At 48.1% G+C, this 27,182-nt stretch overlaps 1 protein-coding gene across 1 annotated transcript in view; it reads left to right on the plus strand.

The window, feature by feature from the left end:
• LOC138648882 (ribosomal protein S6 kinase alpha-4-like) overlaps positions 1-27,182 on the plus strand; it is a 73,340-nt gene that overhangs the window by 25,875 nt on the left and 20,283 nt on the right. Inside the window, exons 4-12 of the mRNA XM_069738849.1 lie at positions 9,217-9,332; positions 9,412-9,519; positions 9,607-9,687; positions 9,769-9,872; positions 11,156-11,300; positions 11,431-11,592; positions 14,862-14,981; positions 15,098-15,231; positions 15,731-15,824. Of these exons, the coding sequence (XP_069594950.1) occupies positions 9,217-9,332; positions 9,412-9,519; positions 9,607-9,687; positions 9,769-9,872; positions 11,156-11,300; positions 11,431-11,592; positions 14,862-14,981; positions 15,098-15,231; positions 15,731-15,824 (1,064 nt within the window). The remainder of the gene's footprint in view (positions 1-9,216; positions 9,333-9,411; positions 9,520-9,606; positions 9,688-9,768; positions 9,873-11,155; positions 11,301-11,430; positions 11,593-14,861; positions 14,982-15,097; positions 15,232-15,730; positions 15,825-27,182) is intronic.

The raw sequence follows: 27,182 nt of genomic DNA on the forward strand, positions 1-27,182 counted from the left end.
TCCAGGCCATCTTTTGCCCTGGTCTGCTTTCCTAAAGGGGTCCCGGGAATCGCAGATCGCTACTTTTGCAGCACTTTCTCTCCCTGCGCGGGGGTCCAGCGCGGCTGGCTGTAAGGCTGTAATTTTCCTGCGACCGCACGAAGCATCGCCGCGACCCTCTCCGGCGGTCGCCGCCTTCCTAATTTAGGTCCCGGCTTCCCTTGGGCCTACCTCCGGCAGAAGCGCTTCCCCCTGCTATGCGGCGATTTCGCAGGCTGCCGTACCGCTATCCAGATGCCGCACCTTCCAGCCGGGCAGCGACGGCACCGCGGCCCTCTCACGCGGTCGCCGATCTTTAATCTAGCTTCTCCTGGGGCCTACTACCGGCGACACCTCTCCGCCCACTTTCCCTTTACTCGGCGGGCTTTTCTCCCGCTCGACCATCAGCCCTCGGCGTTGCTCCGCCCACCGGCGCCATCTTACTGCACCCGGCGTGGACAATTGCCTTAGCCCACGCACGTCTCTCTGTGCGCTGCAGTGGACGACTACGGGTCCCAGAGCCCTTTGGCTGCACTACTGCAGGATCCGCATTACCTTCTGAGAAAGGATTTTCTTCCCTGAGGGACCATCTTCAAGCTGGGCTGTGTCCTTCATCTGGAACCGCTTCGTCTGCGTGAGTAGCTGCACTGCAGACTGACACTCCCCTCTGCCCCCCTGTCCCCTAACCCTCTGGCATTTTCTTCAGGGACCTTTTCACAATGTCTACCTCTAAAGGGGGCCGCTCTCGTCCTCCTACTTCTTCTTCTAATTCCTCTGCCTTAGTCAAATACTTTGCATGTTCGTCTTGTAACTGCAAACTTCCCTCAGGTCAGTCCTCTCCACTCTGTCAGGCCTGCAGCAACCCGATTGTTCCCACCGCCCAGGATCCCCCGGCCGCTCCGCTTGAGAGTGATACCCCCACCCCAGGCTGGGTTTCCTCTCTGCCACAATCGGTCGCGGATCTAACACGGGTGTCTCAAACTCTGGTGTCCGTGCTGGACCGATTACCCCTGCAGAACCCCGCAGTAGCCAGCGGGTCGCAGGAACCTCCGTCGGAGCCCTCCATTATAAGCTGCAGAAGGTTCAGACAGGAACGCCGGTCTGAGTCCTCTTCTCACTCCATCTCACCACACGGTCCTTCTTTGCGGTCGACTTCCCCCCGGTCCTCCTCCCCTGAGTCAGGCGAGGCGTTCTCAGATGCGTCTTCGGAGGATGTTTCGGAGCTGGATTCAAACCAAATCGCTACCATGAGGGATATGGTTCAGAATCTCATTGGAGCGATAAATCTAACCTGTGGCATCAAGGAGTCCTCTACGGAACCCGCAGATCAGGCAGTTTCGTTTAGACGGGCTAAACCACCTTTCAAGTTTTTCGCTCCTCACCCGGAATTCGAGGAGATTATGACCAGAGAAAGAGAGAACCCGACCAGACGCTTTCAGAGAGGAAAGCGACTTGGCGTTTTATATCCCTTTTCTCCAGAGCTCACCGCTAATTGGACTGCTTCTCCTTCGGTGGATCTTCCAGTTTCCAGACTGTCCACCAACACGGTCCTCCCACTGTCCGGAGGAGCATCTCTGAAGGATTCTAACGAAAGAGTCATAGAATCTTTCGCGATGTCAGCCTTTGAAGCGGCCTCAGCTAGTCTTTGTCCGACCTTTGCTTCCACTTGGGTTTCAAAATTCATATCCAGATGGGCCAAACAGCTCCGTCAGGGCATTCTGGACAGGGCTCCATCCGGACAGCTGGCGGAACTTGCCAACCAGATTTCTCACGCTGGTGAATATCTGGTCTCCGCCTCCCTGGATGCCGCGTCTTGTGCGGCTCAGGCGTCCAGCAACGTGGTTGCCATCCGCCGGACCGTTTGGCTTAAGGCCTGGCAGGCGGATTTGTCTTCTAAAAAATCCCTTACCAGCCTGCCGTTTCAGGGGTCTCGTCTCTTTGGTTCTAAGCTGGACCAAATCATTAAGGACGCCACAGGGGGCACAAGTTATCTTCTTCCCCAGGTCAAGCCTCGTCGCCCTCCTCCTAGATGTCAGTTTCGGTCTTTTCATCGCTTCGTGACATCAAACTCCTTTTCCCAGCAGCAACAGAGGCCTCAGGCACGTCAAGAGAAGAAGACGGTATCCTTTAGGCCCACTCCTTCCTGGCGTCCTCGCTACTCCCCAGGGTAGATCCTCCAGGTCCAGGACTGGAAGAACCACCTCGGCATGACTCTCGACTAGTCCCCAGCCTACCTCCCAGTCTGGGCGGCCGTCTCCTCTTCTTCAGGGATGTCTGGATCTCCTCACTAGAGGACGCATGAGTCAGGGAAGTTGTATCCTCGGGATGCAAGATAGAGTTCGTTTCAAGACCCCGGGATCGTTTTTTCGAATCCCAACCTCCAAGAGATCCCGCTTTAGTTCCGGGTTTCTTCACAGCCATCACTTCTCTCCTCAAAGCCGGGGTAATTGTTCCCGTCCCAGAAAAAGAACAGTTCACAGGTTTCTATTCAAACCTTTTTGTGGTACCGAAAAAAGACGACAAGGTGCGTCCCATTCTGGATCTCAAATTGCTGAACAAGAGAGTTCGTCTGAAGCACTTCAAGATGGAATCCCTTTGATCAGTGATTGCTTCCATGGAGGCTCAGGAATTTCTGTGTTCCATAGATATTCAGGACGCCTACCTCCATGTCCCGATATTCCCGGGACATCACCGATACCTGCGCTTTGCAGTGCTTCAGGAACATTTTCAGTTCGTCGCCCTGCCGTTCGGTCTTGCAACCGCCCCAAGAGTTTTCACGAAGATCATGGTGGCGCTGATGGCCATCTTGAGGGTCAGAGGCCTGGTTCTGTTTCCATACCTCGACGACATCCTTTTCTCAGGCTCACGAAAGCCTGTCCATCGTTCTCGACACCCTAGCCCGTTTTGGGTGGCTGGTCAACCGGAAGAAGTCCTGCCTTATTCCTTCTCAGCGCATCATCTTTCTGGGCATGCTCTTCGACACTCGTCAGACCAAGGTCTTTCTTACCGAAGACAAGAGATCCATCTTTCGTCGGGACATACGCATGCTCCAGGGTCCTCGGCTTCCCTCCTTCAGATCGGCCATGAAGGTTCTGGGGAGGATGGTAGCAACATTGGAAGCGATTCCCTTCGCCCAATTTCATTCACGACCCCTTCAGCAAGCCATTCTGTTTCAGTGGGACGGGTCTGTCTTCTCTCTGGATCGTCCGATCCGACTGTCTCCCGGGGTAAAACGGTCACTCAACTGGTGGCTGACGTCACCTCTTATCTCCCAGGGCAGGTCCTTCCTTCTGGTTCACTGGCAGGTGGTAACAACGGATGCCAGCCTGCTCGGCTGGGGTGCGGTGTTTCGCCACCTGACGGTTCAGGGCCGTTGGTCGGCGCAGGAGTCAACTCTGCCGATCAATGTCCTCGAGATTCGGGCCATTTTTCTGTCCCTCCGTCACTGGGAAAGGATTCTCAAGGGCCTACCAATCCGAATCCAGACTGACAATGCCACAGCGGTGGCATATTTCAACCATCAAGGGGGGACTCGGAGCTCCTTGGCCTTGGCCGAGGTATCCAAGATCCTCCTCTGGGCAGAGGCAACGGTTCCGGTGATATCCGCGGTGCATATCCCGGGCGTGGACAATTGGGCCGCCGACTTCCTTAGCCGCGAGGGCCTCGCTGCAGGGGAATGGTCCTTGCATCCGGAGGTCTTCCATCAGATTTGTCTTCGATGGGGGACTCCAGACGTGGATCTCACGGCGTCTCGAATGAACAGGAAGGTTCCGCAGTTCGTCTCCAGGTCTCATGATCCTCTTGCAGTGGGCGTCGACGCTCTGGCCATTCCTTGATCACAGTTCATGCTGCCCTACCTGTTCCCACCCCTTCCAATACTTCCCAAACTGTTGAAAAAGATCAAAGTGGAAGGGGTGCCGGTCATTCTGATCTCCCCGGATTGGCCCAGGAGAGCTTCGTTCGCGGAGCTCGTCAATCTTCTCGCGGACGCTCCCTGGCGCCTTCCAGACAGGCCCGATCTACTGTCTCAGGGTCCGATCTGCCACCCGAATTCTCGGTCGCTCAGTTTAACGGCGTGGCTGTTGAGACCGCAGTTCTAAGAGCGTCCGGCCTTTCGGACCGGGTGATTCACACCATGATTCAGGCTCGGAAGCCTTCGTCTTCCAGGGTCTACTATCGTACCTGGAAGGCTTACTTCCGTTGGTGCGAGTCCAACCGCGTTTCATCTATGTCCTTTTCCCTGCCTTCAATTTTGGCCTTCCTTCAGACAGGACTGGATTCGGGCCTGGCTCTTAGTTCCCTGAAGGGCCAGGTCTCTGCGCTTTCCATCCTTTTTCAGAAGACTAGCTTCTCGGCCACAGGTTAAGACCTTCCTTCAAGGAGTAGCCCACGCTGTCCCTCCGTACAGGGCCCCTGTGGATTCATGGGATTTAAACCATGGATGTTCTGAGGGTTCCCCCTTTGAGCCTCTCAGGGAGATTCCCCTGTCACTTCTATCTTGGAAGATGGCCTTTCTTGTGGCTATCACTTCTATCCGCCGCGTTTCCGAGTTGGCGGCCCTGTCTTGCCGACCTCCGTTCTTTGTCATTCACCAGGACAAGGTGGTCCTCAGGCCTCCACCTTCCTTCCTTTTGTCCAGCTCCGACAGATCGTTGAACAAGCTGGACCTCATCAGGGCAGTGAGGATCTACCTGGATAGAACGTCCACTTTCCGGAAGACGGATTCTCTTTTTGTCATTCCTGATGGCACGCGCAGAGGCCAATCGGCTTCTAAGGCGACTATTGCTCGCTGGATCAGAACGGCAATTCTGGAGGCTTACCGGGTCAAGAACAGAGTGCCCCCTCCTGGGATCAAGGCTCACTCTACCCGGGCAGTCGGCGCCTCCTGGGTGGTGCACCACAGGGCTTCCGCCCTACAGCTTTGCAAAGCGGCAACTTGGTCTTCCATCCACACGTTCGCCAAATTTTTCAAGGTCCATACCTACGCTTCGGCGGACGCCAGCCTAGGCAGAAGGATCTTGCAGGCGGCGTGGTGAGTCCTCTGACCTGATGAAAGTCCTGTTTTTCCCGCCCTTGGGACTGCTTTGGGACATCCCATGGTTCCTGTGTCCCCCAATGAGAGGCGATAAAGAAAACAGGATTTTTGGTTGCTTACCGTAAAATCTGTTTCTCGGAGCCTCCATTGGGGGACACAGCTCCCTCCCAATGTTTCTCAGTTTCTGTTGTTCTATGTTCTATGACTTCTCACGTTTGCAGTTCTCATGTTTGTGGTTATGTTTCACCCTTGTTGTTTTTCTCTTACTGCTTTCTCACTAACTGAAGAGTATAATACCAGTCGGTGGGGTGTACACTGCAGAGGAGGAGCTAACTTTTTTTTGTGCATAGTGTCAGCCTCCTAGTGGCAGCAGCATACACCCATGGTTCCTGTGTCCCCCAATGGAGGCTTCAAGAAACAGATTTTACGGTAAGCAACCAAGAATCCTGTTTTATGAATTAAAAATTAAAACAAGGGTTGCTGTTTAAATCAAAGTGCAGTCATGATAAGAACAGCAGTGTCACAGTACAGCCATAATAAGCAAATGAGGTTATAATATAATGATAATAAGCTCAGTGATGTCACACTGCACTGATAATAAGCTCAGCGATGTCACACTGCACTGATAATAAGCAGTGATGTCACACTGCGCTGATAATAAGCTCAGCGATGTCACACTGCACTGATAATAAGCAGTGATGTCACACTGCACTGATAATAAGCTCAGCGATGTCACACTGCACTGATAATAATAAGCAGCGATGTCACACTGCACTGATAATAATAAGCAGCGATGTCACACTGCACTGATAATAAGCAGTGATGTCACACTGCACTGATAATAAGCAGTGATGTCACACTGCACTGATAATAAGCAGTGATGTCACACTGCACTGATGATAAGCTCAGCGATGTCACACTGCACTGATAATAATAAGCAGCGATGTCACACTGCACTGATAATAAGCTCAGCGATGTCACACTGCACTGATAATAATAAGCAGCGATGTCACACTGCACTGATAATAAGCAGCGATGTCACACTGCACTGATAATAAGCAGTGATGTCACACTGCACTGATAATAATAAGCAGTGATGTCACACTGCACTGATAATAAGCTCAGCGATGTCACACTGCACTGATAATAAGCAGCGATATCACACTGCACTGATAATAATAAGCAGTGATGTCACACTGCACTGATAATAAGCTCAGCGATGTCACACTGCACTTATAATAATAAGCAGCGATGTCACACTGCACTGATAATAAGCAGCGATGTCACACTGCACTGATAATAAGCAGTGATGTCACACTGCACTGATAATAAGCAGTGATGTCACACTGCACTGATAATAAGCTCAGCGATGTCACACTGCACTGATAATAAGCAGTGATGTCACACTGCACTGATAATAAGCTCAACGATGTCACACTGCACTGATAATAATAAGCAGCGATGTCACACTGCACTGATAATAAGCAGCGATGTCACACTGCACTGATAATAAGCAGTGATGTCACACTGCACTGATAATAAGCAGCGATATCACACTGCACTGATAATAATAAGCAGTGATGTCACACTGCACTGATAATAAGCTCAGCGATGTCACACTGCACTTATAATAATAAGCAGCGATGTCACACTGCACTGATAATAATAAGCAGCGATGTCACACTGCACTGATAATAAGCTCAGCGATGTCACACTGCACTTATAATAATAAGCAGCGATGTCACACTGCACTGATAATAATAAGCAGCAATGTCACACTGCACTGATAATAAGCTCAGCGATGTCACACTGCACTGATAATAAGCAGCGATATCACACTGTACTGATAATAAGCTCAGCGATGTCACACTGCACTTATAATAATAAGCAGCGATGTCACACTGCACTGATAATAATAAGCAGTGATGTCACACTGCACTGATAATAAGCAGCGATATCACACTGTACTGATAATAAGCTCAGCGATGTCACACTGCACTTATAATAATAAGCAGCGATGTCACAATGCACTGATAATAATAAGCAGCGATGTCACACTGCACTGATAATAAGCTCAGCGATGTCACACTGCACTGATAATAAGCAGCGATATCACACTGTACTGATAATAAGCTCAGCGATGTCACACTGCACTGATAATAAGCAGCGATATCACACTGCACTGATAATAAGCAGCGATATCACACTGCACTGATAATAATAAGCAGCGATGTCACACTGCACTGATAATAAGCTCAGCGATGTCACACTGCACTGATAATAAGCTCAGCGATATCACACTGCACTAATAATAATAAGCAGCGATGTCACACTGCACTGATAATAAGCTCAGCGATGTCACACTGCACTGATAATAAGCACAGCGATGTCACACTGCACTGATAATAAGCAGCGATGTCACACTGCACTGATAATAAGTAGTGATGTCACACTGCACTGATAATAAGCAGCGATGTCACACTGCACTGATAATAAGCAGCGATGTCACACTGCACTAATAAGCAGCGATGTTGCACTGCTCTGATAATAAGCAGCGATGTCACACTGCACTGATAATAATAAGCAGTGATGTCACACTGCACTGATAATAAGCAGCGATGTCACACTGCACTGATAATAATAAGCAGTGATGTCACACTGCACTGATAATAAGCAGCGATGTCACACTGCACTGATAATAAGCAGCGATGTCACACTGCACTAATAAACAGTGATGTTGCACTGCTCTGATAATAAGCAGCGATGTCACACTGCACTGATAATAATAAGCAGTGATGTCACACTGCACTGATAATAAGCAGCGATGTCACACTGCACTGATAATAATAAGCAGCGATGTCACACTGCACTGATAATAATAAGCAGCGATGTCACACTGCACTGATAATAAGCAGCGATGTCACACTGCACTGATAATAATGAGCAGCGATGTCACACTGCACTGATAATAATGAGCAGCGATGTCACACTGCACTGATAATAAGCAGCGATGTCACACTGCACTGATAATAATGAGCAGCGATGTCACACTGCACTGATAATAATGAGCAGCGATGTCACACTGCACTGATAATAAGCAGCGATATCACACTGCACTGATAATAATGAGCAGCGATGTCACACTGCACTGATAATAAGCAGCGATGTCACACTGCACTGATAATAAGCAGCGATGTCACACTGCACTGATAATAATGAGCAGCGATGTCACACTGCACTGATAATAAGCAGCGATATCACACTGCACTGATAATAATGAGCAGCGATGTCACACTGCACTGATAATAATAAGCAGCGATGTCACACTGCACTGATAATAAGCAGCGATGTCACACTGCACTGATAATAATGAGCAGCGATGTCACACTGCACTGATAATAATAAGCAGCGATGTCACACTGCACTGATAATAAGCAGCGATGTCACACTGCACTGATAATAAGCAGCGATGTCACACTGCACTGATAATAATGAGCAGCGATGTCACACTGCACTGATAATAAGCAGCGATATCACACTGCACTGATAATAATGAGCAGCGATGTCATAATACAGTGATAATAAATGGTGATATCTGTGTTACAAAGATCTTGATGTCGCAAAACACAAGTCACAGAGAAGTCGCAGTACAGGAATAATCGTCACTCTGATGTCCGTACACGTCTGATGCCGCTTCCAGCAGGGACGTCACAATACATCACTATACAGGGATCATGCACATAGTGATGACGGAGAACGGGAATAACAAGCACAGTGATGTCACAGAACATGGATGAAGCACCACATTGTCTTCAGAAAGGGATTTTCCATACAGTTATGGCCCAATATAGGAATAATGTGCAGAGTGATATCACAGAACTCGGACAGTAATCTGATAATGGCAAACAATGGCCGACATGTCACAGCGCAGGAATAACAAGGGCAGCATTGTAGCACAGGCAGGATGCACACAGTGATGTCACAGAGTGGGAATTAGACGCTTGTACATGTGGCAAAGTGTCTGGGCCTTCTAAAGCCCAGGTGTGACCTCCGTCCATCAGTCACTGGACCCTGCAGCCGGTCAGTGGCACAGCGGTCTGGTGGCTTCATAGATGTCACATCCCGCTGTTACTTTATGTTTGTTCTTCATTTTATCCCAACAGATTATGTAAGCGGCGGGGAACTTTTCACCCACCTGTACCAGCGGGATAACTTCTCTGAAGATGCAGTGCGGTTTTATTCGGGAGAGGTTATCCTGGCTCTGGAGCACTTGCACAAGGTGAGACCTGCCCGGCCGCTCTTACTGACTTTACCTCACTTCTTGGTGACTGTTCTGACTCGGCCACTCTCTTCTCCAGCTGGGAATTGTATACCGCGACATTAAACTGGAGAACATCTTATTGGACAGTGACGGCCACGTGGTGCTGACCGACTTTGGCCTAAGCAAGGAGTTTGTGGCCGAAGAGGTGAGAGACCGTTGCGAATAAGCGGCTTCTCTTATACACTTTTATGTTGTCGAATGTTTTCTAAAAAATTGGATCTGTTTGTAATAGTGCGAGCGCACATATTCCTTCTGTGGGACAACCGAATATATGGCCCCTGAAATAATACGAGGGCAGGGAGGTCATGGCAAGGTAAGGGACCAATCACTGTCTCTGTACGTTGCACTGTCCCGATTGGCGTCATTTGTAAGATTTGGGTCTCCGTTATTGCAGTCTGTGGACTGGTGGAGCCTAGGAATCCTCATTTATGAACTGCTGACCGGAGCGTCTCCATTTACACTGGAAGGAGAGAAGAACTCGCAGAGCGAGGTATCCAGGTGAGATACAGGGGGTGGTATGGAAGACGGAGTAAAGCGGCATTGATAAGGGCAGATTTCCCACCGGGGCGAACGCCGATCATTAATATTGCGCGTCAGTAAGAGCTCTAATACAAGTTGCTTAAAATTGTGTCTTTCCTGTTGAGCATCATTGAAAGCGAAACGTTTACAGACAACTCTGACACGAAAAATATTACAAGTTACTCCTGATACAGTTCCCAACCTGCTCTTAGTTTTTGACATTTCTCTTCTGAGAACGTCCCTCCCAGTAATACATGTTGGATTTGAGGTCTGGGATCCTGCTGCCTTCACTAGATCTCATGTATCAGAACTGCTTCATTCCTGCACTGATTTTCCCTATTACAGCTCCTGGGGGATCATACTTTTTTTTTCTCCCTATGTACAAGCCTGAGTGAGCTGTCCTCACTGCTTCCTTCAGTGCTTTTTCCACTCCCTTCTCTCTGATCCTCTGACCTCCCCATCACCACCTTTAGTGCTATCTATAAGGGCTTATCAGAGTGTGATCCAGTTCTCTCAGATGAGAAGAAGATGGAGAAAAAATGTCTCCATCATCTCCATTCTGTCAGTCCGTGGAAACCATCGGACTGCACTCGGAGGACATCTGAGTGCAGTTTGATGTTTTCTACGGACTCATTGACTTGTATGGCCGAGTGTGATCAAACTTGGGCATGCTGCAATTTATTTTTTTTCCACTGGAGAAAAAAATGGGTCTGTGCATGGCCCCATAGACTAACATTGGTCTCGGTGCGTTCCAATGTTTAGTCAGACCAAAAATACCTTTGTCTACACCTGCACTAACACCGAGAGGAGGAAAGCAGGGAGAGCCATGAGAACCAGGAGCAGAGCTCGAATGGAGTCAGAGCTTTCTGCAGCTGGAAAATAGTAGGAGATTTCTAAGAAAAGTTTTAGTAAGTTGCTTGAGTTTGCATTTAAAAAGCAAATTAACGATACAAATAAAAAAATAGTGACTAGGCGTACATAATCCTTAATAGTGTATGTAACGGCGGGGAAGCTCACACCAGACTCCAGGCTATCCGTGCATATTATTGGCTGCCCGTTGATTTCGCAGGGCTCGGTGCTTTGCCTAATTAGCAGATCAATCATCAGAATTCTGTTACGTGATAGTCGACCAAAACCAGACGACGTTTTAATACAGATTTTTAGTGTTTGCAGCGGAAACAAAGTATCCATGCAGGTAATGATAACGCACCACACAACAAGCGCAGAATCGAAAATGACACCGTGAGCCTTTGTCACTGCAGGCGGATCCTGAAGATGGATCCCTCGTATTCCTCCTCTTTAAGTTTGGAGGCTCGCGATCTCCTTCAGAAGCTGCTCCGCAAGGATCCGAAAAAACGACTTGGGGCAGGTGGCGCTTCTCAAATAAAAGAACACCCCTTTTATCGGGCAAGTGACCACATTTACTTTTTTTTTAAAAAAACTTTGGAGCGACGGCGACTTTGCCTGACTACTCTATATTCAGCATGTGTCGTTATTTTTGTGCCTCGTTACTAATGTAATAATTTCTCCTTTGCAGGGGCTGGACTGGGAATTGCTGTCTCTGCGGAAGGTCGCCCCTCCATTCCGACCCTCGATACGCAGTGAGACCGACGTCAGTAATTTTTCTGATGAATTTACAAGCCTTGACCCGGTGTACTCTCCTGCCGCTACTCCACCGTCCGGAGCGCGTATATTCCAGGTACATTGATTTAGACAATTGAATGCTGACTTTTTCCAAATAGGATAATTACGCAATATTTTTACTTTATTTCCTCTTAGTTTTTTCTTAATCAGTTTTGCAATCTTGTTCCATTTATAATGTTCCACTGTTTGACTTTTATACGCTGTTTGTATCAATGCACAATCAACTTTGATGTAGTCTGTGACCATAAATCAGCTGAGAGGAGCTCAGAAAAAAAGATAAAGAAGATTGTCAAACTCTCCAGTCGTTCAATTTGAATGAACTCACTGACAGATTCTCAGTTAACTCATTCTACAGTCAGCAATAGATAGTGCAACACCAGATACTATAAAAGGCAAATAATGCAGAATGTTTAATGACACCCAATTGCAAAAAAAATATTTTACATTCTTTAAGTAAAAAACAAAATCAAAAATTGTCCCCAAAGGTGAAAAAAAACCCTTGTAAATATAATACAAAATAAAAAAAACCCTATTCATTTCATTTAAAGTTTTTATGTTAAATTAAAAAAAAATATGTTTTTCTCTCATTTTCTATTTTATCTACAGTACAGACCAAAAATTTGGACACACCATCTCATTTAAAGATTTTTCTGTATTTTCATGACTATGAAAATTGTACATTCACACTGAAGACATCAAAACTATGAATTAACACATGTGGAATTATATACTTAACAAAAAAGTGTAAAACAACTGAAAATATGTCTTATATTCTAGGTTCTTCAAAGTAGCCACCTTTTGCTTTGATGACTGCTTTGCACACTCTTGGCATTCTCTTGATGAGCTTCAAGAGGTAGTCACCGGGAATGGTCTTCCAACAATCATGAAGGAGTTCCCAGAGATGCTTAGCTCTTGTTGGCCCTTTTTCCTTCACTCTGCGGTCCAGCTCACCCCAAACCATCTCGATTGGGTTCAGGTCTGGTGACTGTGGAGGCCAGGTCATCTGGCGTAGCACCCATCACTCTCCTTCTTGGTCAAATAGCCCTTACACAGCCTGGAGGTGTGTTTGGGGTCATTGTCCTGTTGAAAAATAAATGATGGTCCAACTAAACGCAAACCGGATAGAATAGCATGCCGCTGTAAGATGCTGTGGTAGCCATGCTGGTTCAGTATGCCTTCAATTTTGAATAAATCCCCAACAGTGTCACCAGCAAAGCCCCCCCCCACACCATCACACCTCCTCCTCCATGCTTCACGGTGGGAACCAGGCATGTAGAGTCCATCCGTTCACCTTTTCTGCATCGCACAAAGACACAGTGGTTGGAACAAAAGATCTCAAATTTGGACTCCTCAGACCAAAGCACAGATTTCCACTGGTCTAATGTCCATTCCTTGTGTTCTTTAGCCCAAACAAGTCTCTTCTGCTTGTTGCCTGTCCTTAGCAGTGGTTTCCTAGCAGCTACTTTACCATGAAGGCCTGCTGCACAGTCTCCTCTTAACAGTTGTTGTAGAGATGTGTCTGCTGCTAGAACTCTGTGTGGCATTGATCTGGTCTCTAATCTGAGCTGCTGTTAACCTGCGATTTCTGAGGCTGGAGACTCGGATAAACTTATCCTCAGAAGCAGAGGTGACTCTTGGTCTTCCTTTCCTGGGGCGGTCCTCATGTGAGCCAGTTTCTTTGTAGCGCTTGATGGTTTTTGCTACTGCACTTGGGGACACTTTCAAAGTTTTCCCAATTTTTTGGACAGGTTGACCTTCATTTCTTAAAGTAATGATGGCCACTCGTTTTTCTTTACTTAGCTGCTTTTTTCTTTCCATAATACAAAATCTAACAGTCTATTCAGTAGGACTATCAGCTGTGTATCCACCAGACTTCTGCACAACACAACTGATGGTCCCAACCCCATTTTTAAGGCAAGAAATCCCACTTATTAAACCTGACAGGGCACACCTGTGAAGTGAAAACCATTTCCAGAGACTACCTCTTGAAGCTCATCAAGAGAATGCCAAGAGTGTGCAAAGCAGTCATCAAATCAAAAGGTGGCTACTTTGAAGAACCTAGAATATAAGACATAATTTCAGTTGTTTCACACTTTTTTGTTAAGTATATAATTCCACATGTGTTAATTCATAGTTTTGATGCCTTCAATGTGAATGTACAATTTTCATAGTCCTGAAAATACAGAAAAATCTTTAAATGAGAAGATGTGTCCAAACTTTTAGTCTGTACCGCATATTAAAAAAAATCTGCAATATTACTGTTTTCCCTCTGGCTATTGAGAATCACTAAAAACTTACTAAGGACTTATTCGCACATCAGTTTTTTCCACATAAGAAAAAAACAGACCGATTATTTTTTTTTTCAGAGTGTGGTCCCAGTGTTTTTCTCGTACATGCAAAAAAAAAAAAAAGTTTCTCCACCTTCTCCTTTTTGACAATCCATGAAAATCAGACCGTACTCAGATGTCATCCGAGTGTGGTCCTTTTTTTCACAGACCCATTGATTTGCATTGCTGATTTTGATCAACATCCGATATATCGCAGCGATTTTGTGCGGAATGCTAAAAATCATAGCCCCCATAGACTATCACAATAACGAATGCTCTCTATGAAAACAACGAATAGCACTAGTACGACAACAACAGACATCTAAATGAGGCCTAAGTAGTCAACTCATTATAGCACAGATCCACCACTGACAATAGGTAATGAATACAGCTCACCCCCCTCTCTGCACAGTAACCTCTGCACAGGCCACAGAGCATGCCCACAGCACTCTCTCACTAAAGTCAATTTCAGAAAACCGTTTCCTCTGATCCATTTGAAGGCTGTAAACAAATCTGTTTAGAGAGATAAGCAACTCGGGAAAGATGGATGCCTCCATAAGGCTATGTGCACACGTTCAGGATTTTTCGCGTTTTTTTTGTCCGTTTTCCGCAGAAAAAAACGCTTAAAAAACGCAAAGCATCCAATCATTTTTAATGAATTCTGCAATTTTGTGCGGTAAAAAACGCAGCATGTTAATTAATTTTGCGGATTTTTCGTGTTTTTGCCGCTATTTAATGTATTGGGATGCTCCGGAAGAAAACGCACAAAAAACGCGAGAGAAACGCGAAAAAAAAAACGCATGCGGATTTCTTGCAGAAAATGTCCGAAAATTTGTTCACAAAATTTTTGCAAGAAATCCTGACGTGTGCACATAGCCTAAGAATCATCTTTAATCATCATCAAAAAAAAGTATTGGTATTTAGTTTTATTAAAAAAAAAAAAAGTTGATACATTCCAAGCGGATGTTTATATTTGCTGCTTTTTCTTTTCCATCAGGGTTATTCCTTTGTGGCACCTTCCGTCCTCTTCGGTGTAAATGCAGTGATGTCGGACATGCCAGCTCCATCTGCTGACAAACCGGGCAGCCCTACATTGGCACTGAGCGCAGCTATGAAGGTGAAAGACTGCAACATCCTGTTTGTTTGTTTGCTTTCTTTTAACCCCCGAAGGTAATTCCATATCCCAAATCCTGTTTTACTCATCTTCTCTTTCTCTCCTCGACTTGTCCCTAGGACTCTCCGTTCTTCCAGCAGTACGAGATGGATCTGCAAGAGCCTGCACTGGGATCCGGCAGTTTTTCGGTGTGCAGAAAGTGTAGACATCGGCAGAGCAAGAAGGAGTATGCGGTGAAAATCCTGAGTAAGAGGTTAGTTGAAAAAGATACACTCGTGTTTTTCAGAAGTTTCAGGAAATATTAGGTTCCTGGTTAGTGATGAGTGAACGTGCTGGGATAAGGTGTTATCTGAGCATGCTCGGGTGCTTACAGAGTGTCCTCGGCGTGCTTGAATAATATGTTTGAGTCCCCGCGGCTGCATTTCTCACGGCTGTTCGACAGCCACAACACATGCAGGGATTATCTAACAAACCAAAAATCCTGCATGTTTTGTGGCAGCCGAACAGTCGTGAGAAATGCAGCCGCGGGGACTCGAACATAATTATTCGAGCACACCGAAGACACTCAGCACCCGAGCATGCTCAGATAACACCTTATCCAACCACATTTGCTCATCACTATTCCTGGTCATTTTAGCATCACAGACCCAATCTAGAACTTTTGTCGAAAGAGGGTGAAAAATCTTAAAATTTCGTCAAATCTTGCTAAGTTTTTACACCTGTCTTGTTCTAAAACTTCATATTTTCCACAGGATGGAAGTAAACACTCAACGGGAAGTGGCGGCTCTGAAGTTATGTCAGGGGCACCCAAACGTTGTAAATCTTCACGAGGTTCTCCATGACCAGGTCTGCTTTTCTTCACCGCATTCTTTTTCCTATGTTTACTTTTCCGTCTTGTAAGCTGCCATGTGAAAAGCAGCTTATAACCACAAAGATCAATTTTTTTCTTTTAATCTTGAATGATAAAAATACAAGGAAAAAAATTTATACTATAACCCCATACCGATATATCTTCTGACCATAAACCCCAGTCATGATGGGCAAATATCACCCCGCACTTTACAATTGTGGGTGCCTTCGTGCAATTTTGCGTCAAAGTGTAAAGTTTTAAGTTTGAGGCTAAAAGTTTGACCCAAGTAATATCGGAGACACATGGCCCCCTTATTAAAATACAGGTTGTATATGTGTGTAGAGTTCATATTTGCCACTTTGTCTATGGCTGCTTGCACATATATTGACAAAATTGGCATCATGTTAAGGGCTCATGCAGACGTGCGCAGATCTTGGTCCAATCGCAGAGCACAATGCACGGACTGGCCACAGATTTCCCAACCCAAGGGTGACGGTCTCATGAAATTAGGTCAGAAGATCTGCGGCCAGTCCTTGCTTTGCAATCTAAGATTCGCAGATGTTTGTTGGAGCCCTAAGGCCCAACATTCTAAGATGCCGGGTTATAATATAATACCTCCATCTTAATTGTAAGATTATAAATTGATCAACGCAAAAAAAAAGTCATCTTGTATTGCAAATGTCCTTAGCAGTGAAAGTGTTAACCTTTCACCTTCGTGTGCAGAAGTATCGAGCAGGCTGTGTTACACACCTGGCATCTGCTTGTAACAGCAGCAACCGGAGCGAGCTCCGATCGCACACCTGGCATCTGCTTGTAACAGCAGCAACCGGCGCGAGCTCCGATCGCTGCTGTTCAACCATGAAAATGTAATGATTGCTGATGTGCATGTGCACTGCCTTCCATCGAATCCCCTACAACTCCCAATGTGATGAGGTCGCGGGTGCCAATGGATTGTCATGGCAGCCCGGGGACCTAATGATGGCCCCCGATGCTGCCTTTTGGTAATAATGTTGTATCATTGCAGTATATGGTACCATCAATCAAGCAATCTCAGGTTCTTGCCCCTTCAGAAATAAAGTAAAAAAAAAAGTTTTCAAAAATGCCTCCTTTCATTTAAAATAAGCTCTGGAGGCAGATTCTCAGGGAGATCTATGTCCGACCCATAGATCTTAACAGCTAATTTACATATTAAGAAAAACGTGGATTTCTCTGGAATAGAACATCGGATCGCAGCTATTGGGGCATCATTTTATTCATCTTTTTATGACCTACATGCCCATATAGATGGCTTAGACAGCAGAAGTAGTGATGTCTTTGCCATCTGGATGTCAGCAGGATCACCAAAGCCTGTGATTGGCATCCGATGTCTCACTCTAGTCACCAGTCATATCTGGACAGTGCAAACGTCGCTTCCAGATTCAGCGCAGATCTCATGAGTGGTCCACATGGGTGGTGACGGAGAGTGATTATGCCTGTATTTTTTTTTACTTTGAAAACATCCATTCCTCAAAAACACCTTCCGTTTTAGACAACCCCTTAAAATACAATTTAGAAAACATACAATGTAAATTTCTCCTGCGCCTCATTGGGGGACACAGGACCATGGGTGTTATGCTGCTGCCACTAGGAGGACACTAAGTAATACAGAAAGAATAGCTCCTGCCCTGCAGTATACACCCTCCAGCTGGCTCCAAGTGAACCAGTTCTTGCTTGGAGTCTGTAGGAGGCACTTGGGTCTGCTTTCAGACCCCACCGTTTTTATTTTTATTCTATTTTTCCCTTAACGGAGCGAATGGGGGCGACGGATCCTTTCTAGGTTCCGATCTCCCCCGAACCATCAACAGGTGAGAACGCGGAGCGTCCCTCCCATATCCTTTCCTGCACCGTTGGATGCCAGCCCCGAGCTCACCTCACGGGTGACAGTTCCTTCGTGTTCCGATCTCCCCCCCTCTATAGCAGGCGACCACATGGAGTAGCCCTCCATTTACCTCTCCCTCCATTTACCTCTCCTGCAGCCAGGTGCATAGCCGAATATGATGTTTATGGTGTCCGTGCAGCCCCCCCACTGCATCACCACTGTTACAGCGGATGATGGAAGGCGGCAGAAGCTCTCCACCCCCTCCCTGAGTATGGCGATGGTGGATTGAGCATCGGCCCACCGCATCTACCGTGAGTACACCTGCGGGGCCGAGGCGCTGGGAGGTCCTGGTCCCTGGGATAAGGGAGGTCCGCATATACTTTAAAGCCCGGGTGCGTGGGTCATGTCGGTCCGCACAAATAGCGGCCGCGGCGCTGCAGGCCGCAACCGCAAGCTTAAAATTTAGCCCCCGGCTTTTCTCTCATCCAGGCCAGAACGTTGGCTCCGCCCACCGGCGGTTACCGACGCTCACTCTTTCTGGCGCTTCTCGTTCTGCGAGAAGCGCCTTCTGTTCCTGATCTCGGCGGCCATCTTTGGACACCCACAGGGCGGCTGCTGCAGCACTGCTCCAGCGTTTTTGAATCACAGCTTCAGGGATTAGTGATTTCTGTGGACATTGCGGACCTCCCCCGGGGACTCAAGACACAGGACCTGGGTAAGCTGCAGTAACATAGCTTAACCCTTCCCCTGCTAGTAAGCGCTCTCCTCAAGGCTACACTATGTCTCAATCAAAGCCTAACAAAAAGTCTGGGAAAACCCACACTGTGTTTTCTGCTGCTTGTAGCACTTGTAAGGTATCTCTTCCCCGGGGTCACAATACTGCGTTATGCTCAGCTTGTGAAGCGGTGACTGCTCAGGAACCACTTGTTACTGATACCGAACCCAGTGAGCCTGGTCCCCCTGAGTGGGCTACCTCCCTTACCCGGTCTATGGCATCCCTGGCCACAGCATTAGATACGTTCCGAGACCCTTCCTCTAACCAGGGCACCTTTACGGATAACGCTTCCGATGATCAGAACCCCTTGTACACTAGGGGTCGTATCTTACCAAGGAGCGCTCGCTCTTCCAGGAAAAGGACTCATGCCTTGTCCCCAGACCATCACCGGGAATCGGGTTCTGAGAGTTCCATTTCTTGCTACCCCTCCCTTGGGGCTAGTAGAGAATCTGGCTCAGAGGACGATTCTGACACGTCCCTAGGTCAGGAATTTCAACACGATCAGGAGACACTCGACTCTCTCATTGAGTCAGTAAACAAGGCCCTGAAGCTAGATGAGGAACCTTTATCTAGAACTGATCATTCTGTGTCCTTTAAGAGGACCAAGCGGGCTCGCAGAGTGTTCGCCAATCATCCCGAATTTAAGGAAATCGTTGAATCTCATAGGATCCGTCCAGATAAATGCTTCACAGGGCAAAAGCCCATGGAGTCAAAATATCCCTTTGCTCCTGATCTAAGAAAAGATTGGTCACAGTCTCATCTGGTAGATCCTCCAGTATCGCGCCTAGCTACTAAATCTATTTTATCCTCTTCGGAGGGCGCCTGGATCAAAGACCCACTGATCGTCAGATCGACAATACGGCTCATTCAGCTTTTCAAGCCTCAGCAGCCGCACTCTTTCCATCTTTTGCCGCTACGTAGGTGACTAAGGCTATGACCCATTGGGCTGAGGTCTTGTCTTCAGCTGTTCTGGATACCAATCTTCCCCCCGAGGTAGCAGACCTTGCTACTCAGATAGCCAGAGCTGGGGATTTTCTAGTGACTGCGTCTCTGGATGCCGCTGACTGCACTTTTCAAGCAGCAGCAAACGCCATCACCATTCGGAGGTCCTTATGGCTCAGGGACTGGCGTGCGGATTCTGCTTCCAAAAAGTCATAGACTTCATTACCATATCAGAGCGGTCGCCTTTTTGGCGAAAGACTCCATCAATTAATTTCCGACGCCACTGGAGGGAAGAGTAAATTTCTCCCACAACAGAAACTCTTTCGGCCCTTTCGGAACCAGCAACAGCAGGCTCGGTCCCGATTTTTTTCGTTCCAACTCAAATTGGTCCTCTACTTCCACATCTTCCAGACCCGGCTGGGCACAACGTAGGGGTAGAGGTCCCCAGACCTCTTACAAACCTTCCCCTTCATGGAGAGGCAGGCATAGGCAGTCAGGATCCAGGGGGTCCAGACCGGGCAGATCTCCCACACAATGACTCCCCATGGTAACCCGGAGGACACCCTTAAAGTAGGCCTGTTTTCCTTCACCGACGCGTGGCTTTCGGTCGTTCACGACGAATGGGTCCGCGACCTAGTGTCCTCCAGATACAAAATAGAATTCTGTCTTCTCCTCCCAGGGCAAAGGCATCAGAGTTTTTTCAAGCCATAAGCTGTCTAAAAGAAGACGGGGTTATTATCCCGGTCCCTCAAAGCGAAAGGTTTCAAGGTTTTTATTCAAACCTGTTCATTGTTCCAAAGAAGGACGGTACAGTACGGCCCATACTGGACCTAAAACTGCTGAACAAGTTCGTCAGGCTACGACGGTTCCGAATGGAATCGCTTCGTTCTGTCATCGCCTCCATGGAAAAAGGCGAGTTCCTGGCGTCTATAGACATCCAGGACACGTACCTCCAGATTCCAATTTTCCCTTCTCACCAGAGGTTCCTTCGTTTCGCAGTTCAGGAACAACACTTCCAATTCATTGCTTTGCCTTTCGGCCTCACCACCACTCCCAGGGTATTTACCAAGGTCATGGCGGCTGCCGTGGCCATCCTTCACACCCGAGGCGTGGTTGTGCTACCATATCTAGACGATATCCTCATCAAAGGCCCCTCTTTCCGCGCTTGCAAGGAGGCCGTGAAGTGAACATCACAATAGATTCTCTTTCTCGCCTGGGTTGGAAGATAAACTTAAAAAAATCTTCCCCAGTACCGGCTCAGCGAATTTCCTTTCTGGGAATGATACTGGACTCGTCCCAGGTGTAGGTGCTTCTTCCCCCGGAAAAGATCTCAGCCTTACAGCGGGAGGCTCAGAAGCTCTCTCAACCTCGCATTCACTCTCTGCGCTTCAGTATGAGAGTCCTCGGCAGGATGGTAACAGCCTTGGAGGCGGTTCCAATTGCCCAATTACACTTCCGTCCCTTACAGCATGCCCTCCTGGCTGTTTGGGACAGGAACCCGTTCTCCCTCCACCGTTAGTTCTTCCTTCCCCAGCGAGTCAGACAGTCTCTCTGGTGGTGGACATTAAAGTCCATGCTAAATCAAGGAAAGTCTTTTCTTCCAGTACATTATAATAATAATTATAATAATAATAATTTTTATTTATATAGCGCCAACATATTCCGCAGCGCTTTACAAATTATAGAGGGGACTTGTACAGACAATAGACATTACAGCATAACAGAAATACAGTTCAAAACAGATACCAGGAGGAGTGAGGGCCCTGCTCGCAAGCTTACAAACTATGAGGAAAAGGGGAGACACGAGAGGTGGATGGTAACAATTGCTTTAGTTATTCGGACCAGCTATAGTGTAAGGCTCAGGTGTTCATGTAAAGCTGCATGAACCAGTATGTAGCAGTACAGACACAGAGGGCTAATACTGCATAAAGTGTATGAGAACATGATGCGAGGAACCTTTTTTTTTTTTTTTATTATTATAAATAGGCCACACAGGGATCGTTAGGTTAATGCATTGAGGCGGTAGGCCAGTCTGAACAAATGAGTTTTTAGGGCACGCTTAAAACTGTGGGGATTGGGGATTAATCGTATTAACCTAGGTAGTGCATTCCAAAGAATCGGCGCAGCACGTGTAAAGTCTTGGAGACGGGAGTGGGAGGTTCTGATTATTGAGGATGCTAACCTGAGGTCATTAGCGGAGCGGAGGGCACGGGTAGGGTGGTAGACTGATACCAGGGAGGAGATGTAGGGTGGTGCTGAGCCATGGAGTGCTTTGTGGATGAGGGTAGTAGTTTTGTACTGGATTCTGGAGTGGATGGGTAGCCAGTGTAATGACTGGCACAGGGTAGAGGCATCGGTGTAACGGTTGGTGAGGAATATGATCCTGGCAGCAGCATTCAGGACAGATTGGAGCGGGGAGAGTTTTGCAAGAGGGAGGCCGATTAGTAGAGAGTTACAATAGTCCAGACGAGAATGAATAAGTGAAACAGTCAGAGTTTTTGCAGAGTCGAAAGTAAGAAAAGGGCGAATTCTAGAAATGTTTTTGAGATGCAGGTAAGAAGAGCGAGCCAGTGATCGGATGTAGGGGGTGAATGAAAGGTCAGAATCAAGGATGACCCCAAGGCAGCGGGCATGTTGCTTTGGAGTAATGGTGGAACCGCACACGGAGATGGCAATGTCAGGCAAAGGTAGGTTAGTAGAGGGAGAGAACACGAGGAGTTCAGTTTTTGACAGGTTTAGTTTCAGATAGAGGGAGGACATGATGTTAGAGACAGCGGTAAGACAATCACTGGTGTTTTCTAAAAAGGTCGGTGTCTAAAAAGGTCGGTGTACATTGGTTAGTTGTGACAACAGATGCCAGTCTTCTAGGCTGGGGAGCGGTGTTCTTACATCACACTGCTCAGGGCCACTGGTCACTTCAGGAATCACGCCTTCTGATCAACATCTTAGAAATTTGGGCAATCAGGTTAGCTCTTCTCCAATTCCATCCCTTCCTGGCGGGTCGTCCCATCAGGATTCAGTCCGACAATGCCACTGCAGTGGCATACATCAACCGTCAAGGGGGAACCCGCAGCATGGCAGCCATGAACGAGGTAGGCTACATTCTCCGTTGGGCCGAGGAAAACCGCTCAATGATTTCTGCGGTTCACATCCTGGGAGTGGACAGATTTCCTCAGTCGTCAAGGCCTCGACTCCGGGGAGTGGTCTCTCCATCCGGAGATCTTCCACCAGATCTGTTGTCGTTGGGGAACTCCGGACGTGGATCTGATGGCCTCACGGCTAAATTCCAAGGTTCCTGACTTCATAGCTCGGTCCCACGATCCAGCAGCCATCGGGGCAGATGAACTCGTACACCCGTGGCATCATTTTCGGCTTCCGTACATATTTTCCCCGCTCCCCTTACTGCAGAGAGTCCTCAAGAAGATCAGAGCGGAGGGAGTACCGGTAATCCTGATTGCGCCAGATTGGCTGCGCCGGGCATGGTACACGGAACTAGTTCATCTAGTCGCCGATGTTCCCTGGCGATTACCGAATCGTGCAGACCTGCTATCACAGGGCCCCATTTATCACCAGAACTCAGAGGCCCTGTGTTTGACGGCATGGCCGTTGAGTCCTGGGTTCTAACCCAGGCAGGTTTCTCTCCGGAAATCATCTCTACCATGATCAGCACTAGAAAGCCTATGTCTATGCGCACTTATCATCGCACTTGGCAAACCTTTTTTTCCTGGTGCAACGATCGGGGACGTTCTCCTCTTGAATTTTCCATTCCTTCCATCCTCGAATTTTTACAAACGGGTTTGGACTTAGATCTCGCCCTTAGTTCTCTCAAGGGGCAGATTTCAGCCCTGTCCGTTCTGTTCCAACGCAGGATTGCCAACAGATTACAAGTGAAGACGTTCATTCAGGGAGTCTCCCATAGGGTGCCGCCCTATAAGATGCCGTTGGAACCATGGGACCTTAATCTGGTCCTCAGTGTCTTGCAAGAAGTTCCTTTCGAACCTCTACAGGAGGTTTCCCTGTCCTTTCTTTCATGCTTGTGAAAATCTAGAAAGTCTGAGATTGCTGTTTGCACGGCCGCCTGACATGTTAGATCTCCAAGGAGACCAGGGTTTAAGGACCAGGTCCATTCTCTCGGAGAAAGGCTCGGCAGCCGAAGGGAGAGCAAAACTGGGGCATGGTCTGACCACAACATCGTGTCAATGTCAGACTTTGGGTCAAGAGACAGGAGCCCGTGGCTGATCAAAAAATAATCCAATCTACTATAGGAATTATGTACTGTGGAGAAGTAGGTATAATTTCGGATAGTGCGGTGTAGTAACCTCCAAACATCCACCAACCTTGAGTCCGTCAGGGCCCGCCGCAGTCTCTCCAGCTGAGAGGGACACCGCTGACCTGCCCGAAGAGGAATCCACAGCGCGGTCCAACACCATATTGAAGTCCCCTCCCATAATCACATAGCCTTCCGCAAAGGCCGAGAGGTCCCGTAGGTACTTTCTGCACGCTCGGACCTGGTCTTGATTGGGGAGATAAATGTTAGCTATGGTGAACAGATCATGGGCAATTTTGAGCTTTAAAAACACATATCGACCATTAGAATCCGCTTTAGAGGCAACTACCTGAGCCTGTAAAGACTTGTGCAATGCAATGCTGACACCTTTAGACTTGGAGTCAGAGTTACTGCCATGGAACCACTGTGTGTAGTATTTATGGTTAAGCTTAGGGATTCTGTCTGCTCGGAAATGTGTCTCCTGCAGCAGAAGTATGTCAACCCGTTTCTTATGCATACCGTATAAAACCTTTGATCGCTTTTTAGGGACATTAAACCCCCTGACATTAAGCGAGCAGAGTTGTAGAGATGCCATAGGAACTATCGGGCCTGCGGGTGGTACAATCGGGTCGGAAAGGAGTAGGAAGGGTGGAAAGTGGGGAAAAATAGAAACAGAGAAAGTAAAGCACCAAGGAAAGAGAGTAGTTCAGCCGGAAGACAGGGTTCCGACCAGAAAAAAAGAGAAAAACCAAGAAGCCACTAGGCCTCAAGGGTACAGGACAATATCAGAGAAAACTCTGAGAAGTAGTGTCAGAGACACACCCTAGTGGGGAGGTGATTGAGCAGAGAGCAACCAGCCGAGCCCCTGCAGCAAAAAAAAATAAAAAAAAATCCAACTCTACCCAGTAGGCCCATGACCTTGGTAACATAAACATTGTTAATGAGCATAACAGCGGATCATGGGCCAAGTACATTTGTCGAAATGAGCAGAGTCATAACAAGCCCCCGAAGGGGTATCATCAAAAGTCACATTTCAGGAGAAAGAGCAGCGTTAGCCAACATAAAATAACATTAACACATTAATGCGGTAGTGCAACAGTTGAGCACAGTACATGAGGAGTCAATTGACGTAGGTGGACATTCATAAATAGTGCAAAATGAACCATGTTAGGAACCCCGCTCAGGAGTCCCAGGTAGAATCAAATAGAAATGTCACCGCTACAAAACATGTGGCTCCAATCCATCCACAATTAACAGGCTAAAGCAAAGTCACGACCAAGCCCCCCGTGGGAGCCTGGCAACATGGAGGGACAATGTAGGCGGCAAGAAAGCAAAAAGAAAAGGGGCAATAGTGATCATAAGGTCTGAATTAGGTGATCAAGTGTCATCAGCATGAGTAACGGAGGCAGGTCTACGGCGGGAGCCCCGTTTCCTCTTTCCCAGCGACCCGGTGGGGGGGCCTCCAGCACGACGTGGGCCCCATAGGTCAGATGCAGTAAGGCGAGGCCAGTCTCCAAGTGTGACAATGGGTAAGCCCAGTGCAGCGGTGAAGTTCTGCAGATCTGACGGGGATCTCAAAATTATCAATCCTTTATCACTGCGTACTTGTAATTGAAATGGGTAACCCCAACTGTAGGGGATCTTATTTTCCCGCAGCACCTCCAGGAGGGGGCGCAGTGCCCTCCGTTTAGCCAGGGTGAAGCGTGAGAGGTCAGACAAGAGAAGGACATCAGACCCATTAAAATCAATAGCATCGTGGTCCCTCGCCTTACGCATGATGTCATCCTTAGTTTGGAAGTAGTGAATCCTGCAGATGACGTCCCTCGGCTTAGATGTATCGGGGTTCTTTGGGCCTAGCGAGCGGTGGCCTCTGTCAATTTCAATGTGTTCAGTGGGTGACCTCCCTAAGAGAGAATTGAAAATGCCATGGAGGGCCGAGGAGAGGTCACGTGGGGCTACGGACTCAGGGATCCCACGGAGCCTGATATTATTCCTCCGGTTCCTGTTCTCAGAGTCCTCGAGCATATCTAGGACCACATTGAAAGTCTCTGAGTGTAGGTCAAGAAGCTGCTGCTGACTCTGCAATTGTGAGGAAAGCGACTCCACTTTAGCTTCTAATGCAGAGACAGTGGTGGTAAGGTGGGACACGTCTTCCTTAAGGGACCCCACTTCACTCCTGCACACTGCCTCCAGACGCTGTATATAGCCCTCCATGTCAGCCTTTGTAGGGAAGGCACTCAGCTGCGCTCTCAGCTCAGAGGCAGTTATATAGTCATCAGAGGCCAGGGACCTAACAGGAGCCTGTGTGTGGAGGCCATGAGATGCAGTGATGGTGGGCACAATGTCCTTTGGCACTAGGCTGGGAGAGGCCCCTCTCTCATGTCTCCCTGGTGGTAGTAGTGGGGGGCCCATTTCAGTTTCCTGAGCCTGATAAGGGTGCAGTATAGGGGGAGACAGGTCCTCAGCCTGTGACACAGTCTGTCCAGGGTTGGAGGGGCAGGTCACAGCTCTCACCTCTCCCTTGCTCTGTGCTGGGCTCCCTCCTGTCAGCTTCTGTGGTGAGCGGCTGGTCCCTGGTGCAGCAATCACTCGTCCTCTCTCCTGTGCCTTCTCTGCTGTGGCCCCATTCTTCTGAGTGCCTGCATTTCCAGGTGGAGAGCTCCTGTGTGGGTGCTGCTGCAAGGAGGAGGAAGCACCTCCCCCCTCCACCATGGCTGAAGGAGCTGCTCTCTTTCCCGCCTTCCCAGACACGGACATGTACCTGGTGATACTGGAGCCTGCAGGACCTGCTGTGAGCTCCCTGGGTGCCTGGGAGCGGAGCCCGACCTTGCTCTTCAACATGGGTGGGTGAGTGGAGCTGATGGTGGCTATATAATTGCTGCAGAGGTCTCAGGCACGCTGGAGCTCAGGAGAGATGTGTGCTCACAGCTCCATGCCCAAGCCACGCCCCGTCCTTTCTTTCATGGAAGGTTGCCTCCCTGGTTGCGGTCACTTGCATTAGACGAGTCTCAGAGCTGGCGGCTTCGTCTTGTCAAGTTCCGTTCCTGAATTTTCATCAGGATAAGGTGGTTTTGAGAACATCACCGTCCTTTTTGCCAAAAGTTGTCTCATCCTTTCATCTCAATCAGGAGATTGTCTTACCGTCTCTCTGTCCGGCACCAGGACATCACATCGAGAAGGCCCTCCACACACTTGATTTAGTGAGAGCTCTCAAGAGATACGTCTCGCAGACTGCGTCCTTCCGCAGGTCAGATGCCCTGTTTGTGCTCCTGGAAGGGCCAAGAAAGGGGTTTCCTGCTTCCATGGAGACAATAGCCAAATGGATTCGTTCAGCTATTCAGGAGTCCTACAGAGTCAGAGGTCATCCTGTCCCAGCAGGGATTAAGGCTCATTCCACTCGGTCAGTGGGTGCGTCTTGGGCCATTCGGCACAAAGCTTCGACAGCACAAGTTCGCAGAGCTGCGACCTGGTCCAGTCTGCATAGCATACGTTTACAAAACATTACCATATTC

The sequence above is a fragment of the Ranitomeya imitator genome, chromosome 9 (genome assembly GCF_032444005.1).
Source record: "Ranitomeya imitator isolate aRanImi1 chromosome 9, aRanImi1.pri, whole genome shotgun sequence".
In the NCBI taxonomy this organism is placed as follows: Eukaryota; Metazoa; Chordata; class Amphibia; order Anura; family Dendrobatidae; genus Ranitomeya; species Ranitomeya imitator.